The sequence below is a fragment of the Thunnus albacares genome, chromosome 3 (assembly GCF_914725855.1).
Source record: "Thunnus albacares chromosome 3, fThuAlb1.1, whole genome shotgun sequence".
In the NCBI taxonomy this organism is placed as follows: Eukaryota; Metazoa; Chordata; class Actinopteri; order Scombriformes; family Scombridae; genus Thunnus; species Thunnus albacares.
In genome coordinates this window covers 9,351,692-9,365,394 of record NC_058108.1, presented here as the reverse complement: position 1 = coordinate 9,365,394, position 13,703 = coordinate 9,351,692, and the positions used below count along the sequence as shown (strand labels likewise).

At 39.6% G+C, this 13,703-nt stretch overlaps 1 protein-coding gene across 1 annotated transcript; it reads right to left on the bottom strand.

The window, feature by feature from the left end:
- Positions 1-3,172: 3,172 nt before the first annotated feature.
- Positions 3,173-6,352, bottom strand: nfil3-3 (nuclear factor, interleukin 3 regulated, member 3). Its single transcript, XM_044339163.1, has 2 exons — positions 6,240-6,352; positions 3,173-5,545 (listed from the first exon to the last, which is right to left on the bottom strand). The coding sequence occupies exon 2, from the start codon at positions 5,449-5,451 to the stop codon at positions 4,207-4,209; it is 1,245 nt and encodes a 414-aa protein (XP_044195098.1). The 5' UTR covers positions 5,452-5,545; positions 6,240-6,352; the 3' UTR covers positions 3,173-4,206.
- Positions 6,353-13,703: the final 7,351 nt, after the last annotated feature.

Sequence of the window (13,703 nt, the reverse complement as noted above, 5' to 3'; positions counted from 1 at the left end):
AAGAAAAACAGAAAATCGTCACATATGAGAAGCTGGAACCAGAAAATGTCGTTGATGATCGACTCATCGATTAATGGTTGCAGCTAGTAGATAGATACAATTAGTTTAGACTTTAATTAATATAGACCTTGAACATATGTAATTGCACTAAATATGAGTTTTGGCAGAACTTTCACAGAACATCATGAGTCTTTTTTCCATCCTGTAATGAATGACTGTGAAACTTTATTAACACCATTTTAAGGAATATTCCCTTTTTTTCTCCCCACAATGAGGTCAGAGATCAGGGTCACACAGACACTCAGCGTCTCACTCAAGGACACATCAGCAGGCTGTCAGTAAAAAAAAAACGCCAGTTAAATTTTCCAACAGTTAAAAGTTGCTGTGTCAGCTTACTGAACTCTGTATTAACAATCTTTATGTGCATATAAGCAGAAATTCATCTTTCTGTTCCGCTTTTCTTAATATATCCTGTTGCACTTGAGAGCAAAACAGAAGCACAGATTTGAAACTGAAAATTACATCAGAATGCAAACATTTTTGCATAATATTGATGAGTTATACAGACTGTGCCTCTTACTGTGGTGTGTAGGAGGGTAAATGTAATGATATGTGTAACCCGACTGACATCATAGTCTCAAGTAGGGCAGGATTCAGATTTTGGAAAGACATTCCTGCAGAGACATGCAGCAGGAGTGTTATGATCTGTGTGTATGAGAACAGTTTGTTGGAGATTTATGTTCTCACCAAAACATTAATTACACATATTTCATAAAACATAATAGATGTAATGGCTGTCCTCTATGCATTTTCTTTATTCTAGTTTTAGTTTTAGTTTTCTCTCTCAAAATCACACACTCACACGTAGTACAAATTCCCCCTGATAAGTGTTGCACTACATTCTTACTTTCAGTATGAGGTGTGTGTATCTGTAAGATCAGAGTATGTTACCAGAGTTGTGTTTGCAGTGGCAGATAACACAGTTTAACCCTTTGTTTACACATAACGCCCTGAAACTATTCTAAAAACCGAAGCTGTGATTTAGTTTTAGTTTTCCTTTTTGCTGCAGAATATAAATTTCACATTAATCGCCATTTATTAGGCTTTTTATGAACATTTAAAAATATTAGATTTATATTAGATATATATTAAAAATAATGAATAATGGATTATATCCATCTCATCTTCCTGCAAAATGGTAGCAGATTTTGTCTCATATATTTTTTTTTAAAAAGATAGAAGAAGAAAAACACACACCTTGAATCCCTTTATGACTACCCATTTCAGATCAAATGAAGTGAAGGAGGAGAAAACTATTTTGAGTAAATATATCATTGCAACATTATTTTTCCCTCCATCTTTCTGTTTATCTGCAGAGGAAAAGGAATTGTATTATCTGCTTAGGAGATTTCCTGTTATCCCACAAAGCCCGTTGTCCTCATCGCCACCATATTTCATGAGCAGTTACGTCAGCCCTGCTTCGTATCAGACACGCAGCCACTTCCAACCCACTTTCTCACTCACATCCCTTCCCCCTGCTTTGTCTCTACTAACACATGTGTACCTATTCACCACACACACACACACACACACACACACCACCACCATCATCACCACCATTAGACCATGTTAGGGAAACGGCGGCCTTGAACTTGTCTAGCTCCTCCCCCTCCTCCACCAGTCCTCTGTTAAAACCACCAACCCCCAACACACTCCTCCATCTCTCCAGCTGCCTCTGCATGCAGGCATTCCCTTGGCAACTGTGTTGTGGTGGTGCCTGCCTAGCAACCAGAAGGCTCTCACTCCTTCCTATTTGGCTTATGGCAGAGGGGGTTGCAGACGGGGCTGGATGAAGATTGATCACAGGCAAATGACCTGATGTGTATCTGTTGTTGTTGTTCTGCAGAGAGAGAGAGAGAGAGATTCAGGGCCTGAAGAGCAGATCTAACTTGACCTATTTCACCTCCATCAGCATAATTTTTATTGGTTTTCTTTAAACAAGGTCATGCAAATGCTTTTTTTAGCCCATGCCTCATGCATGCACTGCAATTTGTAAATGAAAACAGATCATTTGAAGGTGTGAGTCCAGCATTTCCAGCACAAAATGACTGTACATCCTTTGCTTATTCTCCATTTGCAGCATGTGCTACTACAGTAGGCACAAAGAGGAGGAAACGACCTCTGTAGTAACACTGTTGTGAATGAATGAATGGATGAATGAGAGTCAGTGATCCATGGTGATGAAGGCACTTGGCGCCACCTGGTGTTGATTTTTTTTTAAAATCACTGAATACTGTGAAAGGAAATATTCAGGGATGTGTTACTGTAATGCAGATTAAGGACATCCTGTTAAGTGAGTCACATTCTCTGACAAATATTAAAAATTCATTGCAGCTTCCTGCCCCCCCACCCCCCCCCCCCCACCCGCAACTATCAGAACATATTTCACAGCCACTTCTCTGATGTCTTTCAGCAGATTTGTACTCCTCCAGGTGTGAATGTATTCTGAACCTGTAGCCTTCACTTCCATATGAGCCAATCAGTCTCCACCACAGCTGCTTCAATGCTAAAAATAGCTTTCCTACCGCTGACGTGATAGATGACTCATGCATGAGTCTCGCCCTTCTCCCTGCATCCATACACCACCCCTCAGTCCGTGGCACTGTCCGACAACCCATCTGCCCCCCTTCATTTCAGTAACTGTAGTTTAGTATGGGTGCACTAACACCAGGATGATATTTAAAGCGACAGACGATGTCACAGTGATGTCAGGCAGGCTGTAAAGGACACAAATGACATCAGTTAAGCTGAAAAAGAAACTTGTGACATATTCATATTCTTGCGCAGTGCACCATAGCTCTCTCCTTTTTTTTTTTACACAAGCCACACTGAATCTTTCATCTAATGCAAAATGCAGTTTAAAAACACTTAAAACTGTCTTGCATGTTGCATGTTGATGGCTGTATCTCTTAAAATATGCATGACCACCACAGTCTGTACGTTTTGATCATTTTTTAAATTAATTTCACTGCTGTTAACATACATATTAGAACCATATAAGAATCTGCAATGCAGAGATGACATATGTTGTGTTCTGTGATACTAAAACTAAATGTCAAATTTGTATGAGTACAGTTGAGAAAATCTTAATTTGACATAAAAGATTCACCAGTCTTTTATATAAAATGTACATTTATTTTCAAGTACAGTTCACAAAGTCGTACAGTTGATGAATACACAGAAGTTGGTCTAACTGTATTTTATGATATGTGGAGCTGTGTAGGCTACTGTATGTGTTTTCTTTGTGCACTTATGTCCTTTATGTTTGCACTGGTGTTGTATGTGATGTATTGTTACAGCTATTCTGTTTGTACTGAGATTAATTCCATCAGCCTAGACATGTTTTAATAAAAGAAACTTGACTTGACTTCAATTACAATTCTGAGCTGTGAAGAAATATTCACTTCTACGTACCTTGCTGTCGCAACATAAACCTGATACTGTACAGATGCAGTAACATCACACAAAAAGATCACAAAAACAAGAGTACACTTTTAAAAAAGTGTTTTTTGAAACACCAGTGTGTCGTCTTTGGGACTGTGTACATTTGTGCTTCTTTTTAACACAAGATAATATTATTGATTGAACAGTATTCATGTTGAAAAGCATACAAACAGTATGATGTCCAAAAGAAGACTCAAATGTGTTAAAATGTTACATCCACATCTGAGTCACGTGAACAAGGTGAGATGGAGGTGTATCAAATTATAACCATGTGCTTTGTGTTGTATTTAACATATTCTTCCAGTGTTTCTGACTGACCTGCTGAGTCAAGTATTCAGACATGTAGCGTCCTTCAAATCAGTGAGAATCAACATGATTGAAGGACATAAATCACACGTAAATCACTTTTAGTTTTGCAGTCATTAATCCTGATGATGTTGATGAAAGTTACATGTGTGGATGTTTTGTCTGAGCTGTGGTGTTGGTCATCACAAAGACAAACAGGTCACTAAACTAAACCTCTCCAGTGAAACAGGTGTCATGAAGGAACAAAAGCATCAGGTTTGTCATTTCACAGGTTGAGGTTTGAACTGGTTCCATGCTGCACTGTGGAAATCTGCAGTCTGTGGGAGCGATGGTTTGGAGAAAATTGTGGTGTGAAATCTGTCTGTTAGCTTTAGTCTGGTATTTTCTGCTCAGGTTTTAAGCGATCTTGGAGAGCAGCTGCTGAGAGAAGAGCTTCTTGAGCTGAGCTACTTCCTGAGACAGACAGCTGATCTGAGACCTGAGACTGACATCCTCTGTCACATTCTTGGTGTCCCTGGAGGTCTGCAGAGAGGAGGAGTTATAACATTTAGAAGACGGACTCTGATACTTCTGCCCAAGTTCACTGCAGGCCTCCTCCCTGGACCAGATAGCCTGACTCTCTGCACGACTGTCGCACCCCGCTTGCTGGTGGTTCCTCACCTGGATGTTTGGCCCCACTGTGGCTACAGGTGGTCCACTGTGTCTGCTATCAGTGGACAGAGACATGTCCCCTGCATCGCTGCCTCCACTGGGGGCTTTGAAGCGGAGCTTGTGAGGGAGACTCCTCAGACCCTCAGGTGAGTCTTGTCTATTTACACACGGACTCTCGTTGACCTCCAGGGGACAGATGTTGGAGTCGTAGCCCTGCTGCTCCTCCACCAGCTCTCTCGGAGACGGTCCACCACGATCACTCAGTGTCTCGTCAAAAAACACAGGGCTGCCCACATTTGAGCTACATGAGGTGGAGATGCCAGACTCCTCGGACACACTGTGGCTTGACAGAGGCCCTGCTCCCCTCGGTCCATAGATGGCTCCCTGCTGTGGAGGGTGGATGTGATGGGTGCTGGAGCTGTGCTGTGTACTGAAGTATGGGGGTCCGTCACTGTGAGGCTGGTGGTATTGTGTTGTGCTGGGTGTTGGATGAGAACAGAGGGGTGCAGACAACGGCAGGATGGACACGTCAGACGGGTCCTTGACCAGGCCAAAGCGAAACTTGAGAGCCAGCAGTTCGGCTCTCAGGCGGGCATTCTCCTCCAGCAGGCCCAGGACACGCCTCTCCAGCACCATGTCATTGGCTCGACGCTTCTCTCTGGATCTCTTGGCTGCCTCGTTGTTTTTTTTCCGCTTGTCCCAATAGCCTTCATCTTTCTTCTCATTTGGGATGAACTCCCGTTTGCGGCGCACATTGTTGCCGTTGTCTTCATCGCAGCTGCTGCCAGCCTTATTTTCAGCGTTGACAAGGTTCTCTTTGCGTTTGAGGGCAAAGGTGTGACCCAGGAGGGTTCGGGCCAGCTGGCCTGTGGAGGTCAGGATGGAAACAGCCTCATCAGTGAAGGACCCGGCCCCGCCCAGAGGCCTGGACTCCAGTCCCTCCACGGCCAACAGGTCCTGGATGATGCCTCCCACAGTCTGACCCGTCATGTTCAAACACTCCTGATGTGACAGCTTGGGGAGCTGCAGGGTCTGAGAGGAAGTCACTGACAGTTGGTGGCTCAGGGTGATGTAATGGCTCCGCCTAGTGGTGAAAAAACATAAATATACGTGGTGAGGGGAAGATTTGTTTACAAGGTTGCAACAGATTAAAACAACATTATACTGTAACGCTGTGATGCACTGAATAGCAGGAAACACTTAAAAACATATGAAGCTCTCATACTAAATACATCCTTATAGAAATATCACTCTAAGATAAAGCTACAAAAACACTAGGCTACCTACTTTGATTTTAAAAAATAATTTGATTTACGTTTCACCAGTTCATTTTGAATTCATATTTATTCATACATATAAGGCCTAAACAGTAATAACATTACTATACGCAGTTAATGAGTTTCTGGTAGCAGAAAATGTTCTCAAATGTTGTATTAGTCCTTTAAATTTTTGACTATCGATTTCAGGATCAATAAGATTGATTAAGAGGTAAACAATTTGGTAGCCAGTGATAACAACCAAGCATTTACAATCTGTGTTTTCACCACCAAAATATTGTGATTAAACCCAAAATCCTAAATAGATTTATAAGCCCGAAACGCTGAAGGCGATTTTATTGTTAACATAACAATAATTAAAAAAAAAAACATAGACCCAAATTTGTATCAAAGACTGACATATTTTAAAAATCGTTATAAACTTTCTTAACAAGTGCTTGCATGACAAGAACACATTTCGGGATAAACTATACTATAAACTATAAAACGGATCTTACTTACAGATCAGTCAGTCGCTGAAATCTTGGATGAAATCTCAGTCAGAGAGAGAAAGAGGAGACATGTGGAGCTTCACAGGTCGTCTAAATGTTTCTGCTCCTAAGCTCCGCATCTGTCGTTTCTCCCCCCCCCCCCCCTCTCATCGGTTCAGCTGGGGTCGGATCCTCACCCCGCCTGACCCTCCTCCTCCTCCTCCTCCTCCTCCTGCTAACGGGAAGCCAGCTGAGCCAACCAGCGGAGACACGCAGAATAAACGGCAACAAAAACGAGCTGCTTTCAAAAATAAATCCTAACAGGTTGTTTAAATGATATTTGTACTGCTTTGATACAGTTGGCAGTTCTCTTGGTCGAAGGAGAACATTTAAAAATGAACTGTGAGCATGCACTCAAACTCAAACAGTTAACTGAGAATATGTTCAATTACAAATAATAACACATTACAGCAAAAAGACAGGCAGATAAAAGCCCATCTGCCACAGTCTTGGCACCTTTTTTTTGTGTCAGTCTTTGATAATCAGCCACATAAAGGCGGCATGAAATTGGCTCAATTTCACCTCCACACATTCCCTGCTGAAGTTTAGACCAGTTACAATAAAATTCATTGTAAACTGAATACTGTTAACAGATTATTGTATTATGGTATTATGACATAATCTTGCTCTTGCTTTTGCTGTGTCATTGTCACAAATAAGGCTCTTGTGCATTTGTTGCAAAAATAACTAACTGAAATTTGAACACGCAAAATATTGTAATAGTCAGTTTAAGCCACAGTTATTTTATACTGGAGACAATGTGGTCACATGATCAGTGCCTTGAACCCCCAAGTGCCCCCTCAAACGACATCTTATAGACCCATACGTCCTTCAACAACAGTAGATCAATGGAAGAAAGCCACATATCTGTAGTTTCTCTGCGTCTCTTCATCTACCACACAAAAACAAATAGGCCATAAATTGATCAAATTACATCCATTACATCCATTACAAGTTAAAGTCCTATATTTCAAATCCCACTTAAGTAAAAGCACACAAGTATTATCAGTTACATTTACTAAAGTATTAAAAGTAAAATTACTAGGCCCCTCTGATTGATATATTAAATACATTTAATAAAGTACATTCTTAATACTGATGCATCAGTGTGTGAGCAGCATTTTACTGTTTGAGGTGGAGCTAGTTTAAACTACTTTATATATACTTTGTACTTTTTACTCCACTACATTAATGGAGTAAAGCCTCTGAAATGTAGAGGAGTGGATGTATCAAGTAGCATAACATGGGAATACTCAAGTAAAGTACAAGTGACTCAAAATTGTAGTGTGTAGTACAATACTTGCGTAAATATACTTAGTTTCTTTCTACCACTGTTTCATGGTGACTTCTAACCTACATTTAGTTGTGTTTCCAAAAGAAGAAGATGTAATGTGAAGATAATATTTCATGTGTTTAACACCTTCTCCAGTAACAGGTTTCTGTGCTGTCCATCAGTTTTACATCATAAAACTTGTACTTTTATATTCACACAGTTATGTGAGGTCATCCAGTTCACAAAAAGCCAGTGCGAGCACAGTCATGGCTTGAGTTGTCCTCAGTTGCTCTTTGCAGGTGAGCACCTGTAAAAGAGGAGTTCAAGGTAACACGGTTACATTTTGGTTACACAGCAAAAATTTTGTGTACATGCTCTCTGTGTTAAACTCACACACATACCTGCACAAAAAGAGCATATGTATGATTGTTCTTAATACTATCACAGCTTTAGATATTAACACACTAGTTGCCATTATCAGTCTATTTTCTCCCTTTTTCACAGACTGTTGGCCTCACTGTGCAGGATCAAAAGAAGCTAATCTAATCGCTGTGTTACTGAATCTGTGAGATAATCTATAAATTATATAACCATGTATTGTAAATGAAGAATGTAAAGGCAGCAGGCACAGAGGGATATAGAGAGAATAAGTCTCTTGAATGCCAGTCGCCAGTGTGAATGGAAAAGAGAGCTGTTACGTAATACACACACGCACACACACATACATACACAGAGCATGTGAGGACTGCGCGGTGCTGGAAGTTCAGTTGGGGTGAGGTTGCACAGAAAAAAAGAACATTGTTCCATGAGCGATCTGCAGGACAGTGATACTTCCTCCACGCACATGAAAATGCCACACACTGGACCTCTCTGTCTCTTTGTCAATCTCACTGGTTCCTCCAAAACAAGACAGCTACAGAGTAAACTTCTCATTCTTTCAATTATATATTCTCTCCGGATCAATTACTGACAACAATACCACTATTGACTTGATACTGTAACCTTGGACAGATCAGTTTGAACATGTTGGCGAATAGTTGTGACATGCCGAGGTTGGGGTGAGATTCTGTGAAAAGAAAACTGTAACACTGACCTGAGTGTCACAAGCTGCCAACAAACTAGATTAAATGAAACATTTTGATTTCAGTTCTTGCCTCCTCTTGTCAAGGTTAGCTATTCTTTGGAAAATATTTTCCCAGAAGTGCCAGCAGCTTCCCGGAGCATGGAGGGGCGGTGTAATGCGACAAAATTATCTGTTTCAATGAGTCATTGTGTCATTATGAAGTATTCAGTCTTAAAAATCTCATTTACTTAAACAAACAAACAAAAAATATCACCTCAAAGCTGAGACTGTTTCACCTATTTCCAGTTTAAATCAACTTGTTTCAAGGTTTTCATACACTTAAGTGCAACAAACTGAATTATTCTGCTTTGAAAAATTTTTGCAGAAAAAAAACTTTTTTTTCTGCAATAATTTCTCCACAATTTCTGCCAAGACGTAAAAAAAGTTCCAGTTCTGGGTGCATTTTGTATGCAACTGGGCACAATCCATACCCATGCTTTAATACCTAATAAGTGTGGCTAAAAAGAATACACAGTGTACTATTTCACCATTGTGTGTCTTTCTGGTACACACGTATGTATATATATGTGTGTGTGAGTGTGTACATACAGGCACTGAACAGACTCACCTTTGAACATCAGCTCTGACTCTCTCTCTCTGACTCAAGTCAAAACTCCATGTTGTTGAGTTGAAGGTTGATGCTGTAACAACTAATAATGGCCACATAACTGGACAACAATGTGTCAACTCTGTACCATGGCTTATGTAACTGAAATATTGTGCAAAATATGAAGGCAGCGGAGAGTATGTTTGTGTGTGTGTGGGTGGCTGTATATGAGTGTGAACCTTGAAACCTCAGGCAGAAAGCGACTGACTTCCAGCACACTGGATGAATAATGTGCAGAGGGGTGACCCCTCACCTTTTTTACTCTAAATGCAGTGATAGGCCCACATTGTAGATGATAGAGGTAATCATGTAGTCCATTTTCATGTCATTGTGTAGCAAATTTTTACTTGTTTTTTGTTCCTGGGTAGTAAGTGTTATTTCCTACTTGCTCATATCTATAAAGTTTAGAAAGTGGCTATTATTCCCTTCAAACTTTGCTTTTGTGACAAAGACAGTGATATTTTGAAATATACCTATTTCCACATTCATATTCAAAGTCAGAAAAAACAACATATGAATCATCGGATACAATGACGAGAGACTATATTTGGGGGCTGATTTGTGTGTTCGTAAATCTTGAAAAACTACTCACTTCTAAATCTTTTGTGGTCACTTTTGTATAACTTTAGTATAAATGCATGTCCATTTTGATTCATAAGTTGTTTTTTCTGACTTTATACGAGTAAAAATGTGCATACTCACCCGTTTTCTCATTGGAAAAAGGTACATTTCATTGTCCAGGTCACAAAAGTAAAGTTTTTAGGGGAATAATAACCACTTTCTATACTTTTATAATTAGGAAATAACACTTATTACCCAGGAACAAATATTGTGTTACATAGTGTAATGTACAGGACATGAAATATGAAAATGTCTTTTATCTGTGTCCCCAACTGCCTCTTCAAGTATCTACTGTACATATATTTGATGTCATTACAGTGGATGCAGGCATTATATATTACTGTAATATTAAAGGATCATATTAGTAGTCTTGTATGCTTTTTAGCCCTTTAACTATTACTGCCAAACAATATATATTTTGAAATAGATTTTTGCTGGTTTCAGTTCATGCTATGAGCTTTTAGAGGCTTGAAAATTGCTCAACATACTATAAGTAATCCATTGAGAAGAGAACGTTTAGCCACTTTTGTTTTTAGAAAATCATTATTGCAGGTAACACTGTATATTTGAGGTCTCTTCCTTGTTGGTGGAAAATGTAGACACCAGTGTTGCCAAAAGGAAAAGATATCAGATTAAAGGAACTTTGTAGAGTTTTTGACCACTACTGGCGCTATGGAGCAATGTTTTTATGAGTGGGCTGCTGTTTTGTTTGTCCAGCATGTGCACCCACACAGCTAATTTAAGACACACATGGCTGTAATGCACCAAGACATGCAGAAACGCAGCAAAAAAGGCATGAAAGAAGAAGATGCAAAGCTAGTAAACAACAATGCAGGTTTCAAAATTATAAATAAAATTACATTCACATTATCCTTCTTATAATGTCCTTTAAGGCCAATTCACATCTTTAACAGCTACTAGCTATAAGAAGACCGGAAGCACCTTTGCTTTTAAAAGGTAACAGCTATTTCATCATAGATTGCGTTGTAGTAATTTGTATTTATCTTTATTGCTCTAGATGTGAATATCGTGTGATACTTTACACCCTGGTTTTTATAAACCTCATATAGATAACATCAAAGGGTAGCGTACTGTATGTTCAGAACTACTGTATGTGTGTGTGTACGTCTGTCTTCATTGAGTTTCAGAATGAAGACACGTCCTCACTTCATCAATGAGGTTAAGGTTGAGGTTCAGTTTGAGGTATGTTGTTGTGATGGTTAAGGGGGCACACCATCAAGTTTACACGTCAGAGTCACTTTACGAGCCATGAGGGGAAAACAGTTGTATAATGTCCTCTGTGGCTGTGGAGGGGCTTTGTCACATCTAAGAAATTTACTCATAGACATTGCTTGAAATGTTTCAGCTTTCGTCTGAAGCTGTAAATGTTAAACTGAAAATCTAAAAGTCAAAGACGTGAGCAGGGAGATTCATACGATCAATATGAAATATAGGAGGTGTTTTTTGCATTTTCACAATTCTTTTTTTAATCTGTCTCTTGTGAGCCCCCCAACTTAATGGAAGTGCATTTATGTCAGCGAGGGTCCTCACAAGTATAAGAGTACAAATGTGTGTGCTTTCATGCGTATGTAAAGCTTCATTAGATCCTTTAACACAGAGGCAGAAAGTAACAGACTGCTCGCGCACAGTGGACAGTGGCCTTGTTTGACTTTGTGTGTGAGTATGCTAAAGTTCAAATCAGGAGACTCAACTCTCCCCCCTCCCTTTCCCTCTCTCCCTCTTTCTCTCTCTCTCTCTGTCTCCCACTCACTCTTTACATCCCTCGATCCACTTGGACTCACAGTTCCCCTCAACAGCTTCAGCACTGCAGCAGCTTTCACCACTATAATCCTCATCCTGCTTTTGGACATCAGGCCAAGATTCCCATTATGTGACGTTGTGTAATAGCTCAAACAATATGGTCGATAATTCCATACATTCATACTAACTTACTGTAACATGCATTAAATGAGTTAAATCAAGAGTGAGAATAGATCCTAACTTGTTGTGCTGGTAAAGTTCATGAGCATTTAGAAATCCTTACCTCTCCTATTACATGGAGGGTTGCCAGTTTGGCTCTGTTTGTGAATTTGCAGCCCCTGAAAAAGACAAATGGGACGAACCCTAAACTCTTAAAAAAAAAAAAGAAGAAGAAGAAAAAAACAAGGTTTAATAATGCAGAGAAAATCCAGTCATAGATGCTCTTGGAGAGACAGAGCTCCTAAAATATTAAAGCTACAACATACTGTACAGACAGTGGTGTCTAAGTGTGTGTTTCTTTGTGACTGCGTGTGTGCATTTGTGCGTGCAGAAGTTGGTTTGGTGAACTGAGGTGGCTCTGCTGAATCAAAGATGTCACTGCTTCCTCTCAGAAACACTGCTGTTCTGCGGAGTTCACACAGTGTGACCATTCACAGGATTTGCCTGCAAACAATGCCATGTTTGAAGGAAGTTAAAGCACAAGTGTTTGCATAGCATTGACTACAATGACTAAATTCCACAGTAGCTGTATGTTATTGTTAAAATATCATGTGATATGATATATATCCAGGACAAAAACATGTTTTTTAAGCAGAAGTTTTAAGTAGATTGAATTAGATAGTTTTGTGGCCTCTGACCACACAAGGTTTACAGAAAAGCAAACACAGAAAAGCTTGTTATTTATACCACAACAGCTTAATACATAGCACGCACATTACGATAAGTTTTTAAAAGCTCCTTAACAGTGTCCATAAATTCTTAAAAGTAGCTGTAATTGTTGTATATCTTTTCCCTTAATGACCTGATTAGGATTTGAATTGACTGATCTTATCACATGTGTTAACTGAAGATGGGAGCACTGCCTCATCTCTGCAGCTTTTCTCTCTTTCCTTTTTTCATCTCTCTACTTCCATATGATTAAATGTGTGTCCTGAAATGTTCTCTGGAAGGCAGAAAACTGATTAATCTGTATTTCTCCACAGAGGAAAACAAGAAAGACAGAGGGAGGCAATTTAATTACACTTCTGTCCTCACCAAACCTCTCCCCTACTTCTCCACATTCAAGATGTTTCTCCCGTGTTTCCATGTTGATGAAAGTCTGTCATGGAGGGTTTGTGTGTGTGTGGTTTTCCACACTTGGTCTGTGGGTTCCAGGGAGGGAGAAAAAATGATGCTTTGGTTTGTAATTCTTGGTCTGTAATTATTCTTTTTTTCACTTCTGTGTCTCGGTGGGATTTTACAGAAAATGTCATTTAAACTGTGAAGAAATAAGCAAAAAGAGGCTAAATGCAAGGAAACACTTTGCAATTATGAAAACCACATGGTATTCAGATTTAAAGCCTTGACCTGGTCACAAGGTCGTACATTATGATGACATTTTATAATATTTGGCCTGTTTATGCTGCTGTCCCTTGTTTAGATAGAGTGGAAAGTGGAAAATATTTTATGTTGTAATATTTGATCTCTTGCTTATGCGTCAGTGCTTGTTTTGCAGACTCTTAACACTTGAATCATGTCCTGAATGCGCAACACCCGCATAACACCCTCTTTAGATGTATTTCATGATGTGCAGGAACTAGATAGTAGAAGTAGAAATGGGGTTAGTTTAAGAGTTTGTTTGTTCTTTTATGGGGCACTACGGGTCAGAAATAAGCCTCTGTCTTCACATCACCACTAAATCCTGAATCATTTACCCTCAAACACATCTCATGACCATCACTAACCTGTTTGTGAAGTGTTGCGGATTAATATGCTGATGTGTAACATCTTTATGTGAGGAGAGTCTCAAAGGATAGCATATCGTTTCAAGTCCGAAGATATCAGTAGCACA

What these genes read in the sequence shown, in the direction of transcription:
- nfil3-3 (XM_044339163.1), bottom strand. Translation starts at nt 5,451, where the DNA reads ATGACGGGTCAGACTGTGGGAGGCATCATCCAGGACCTGTTGGCCGTG.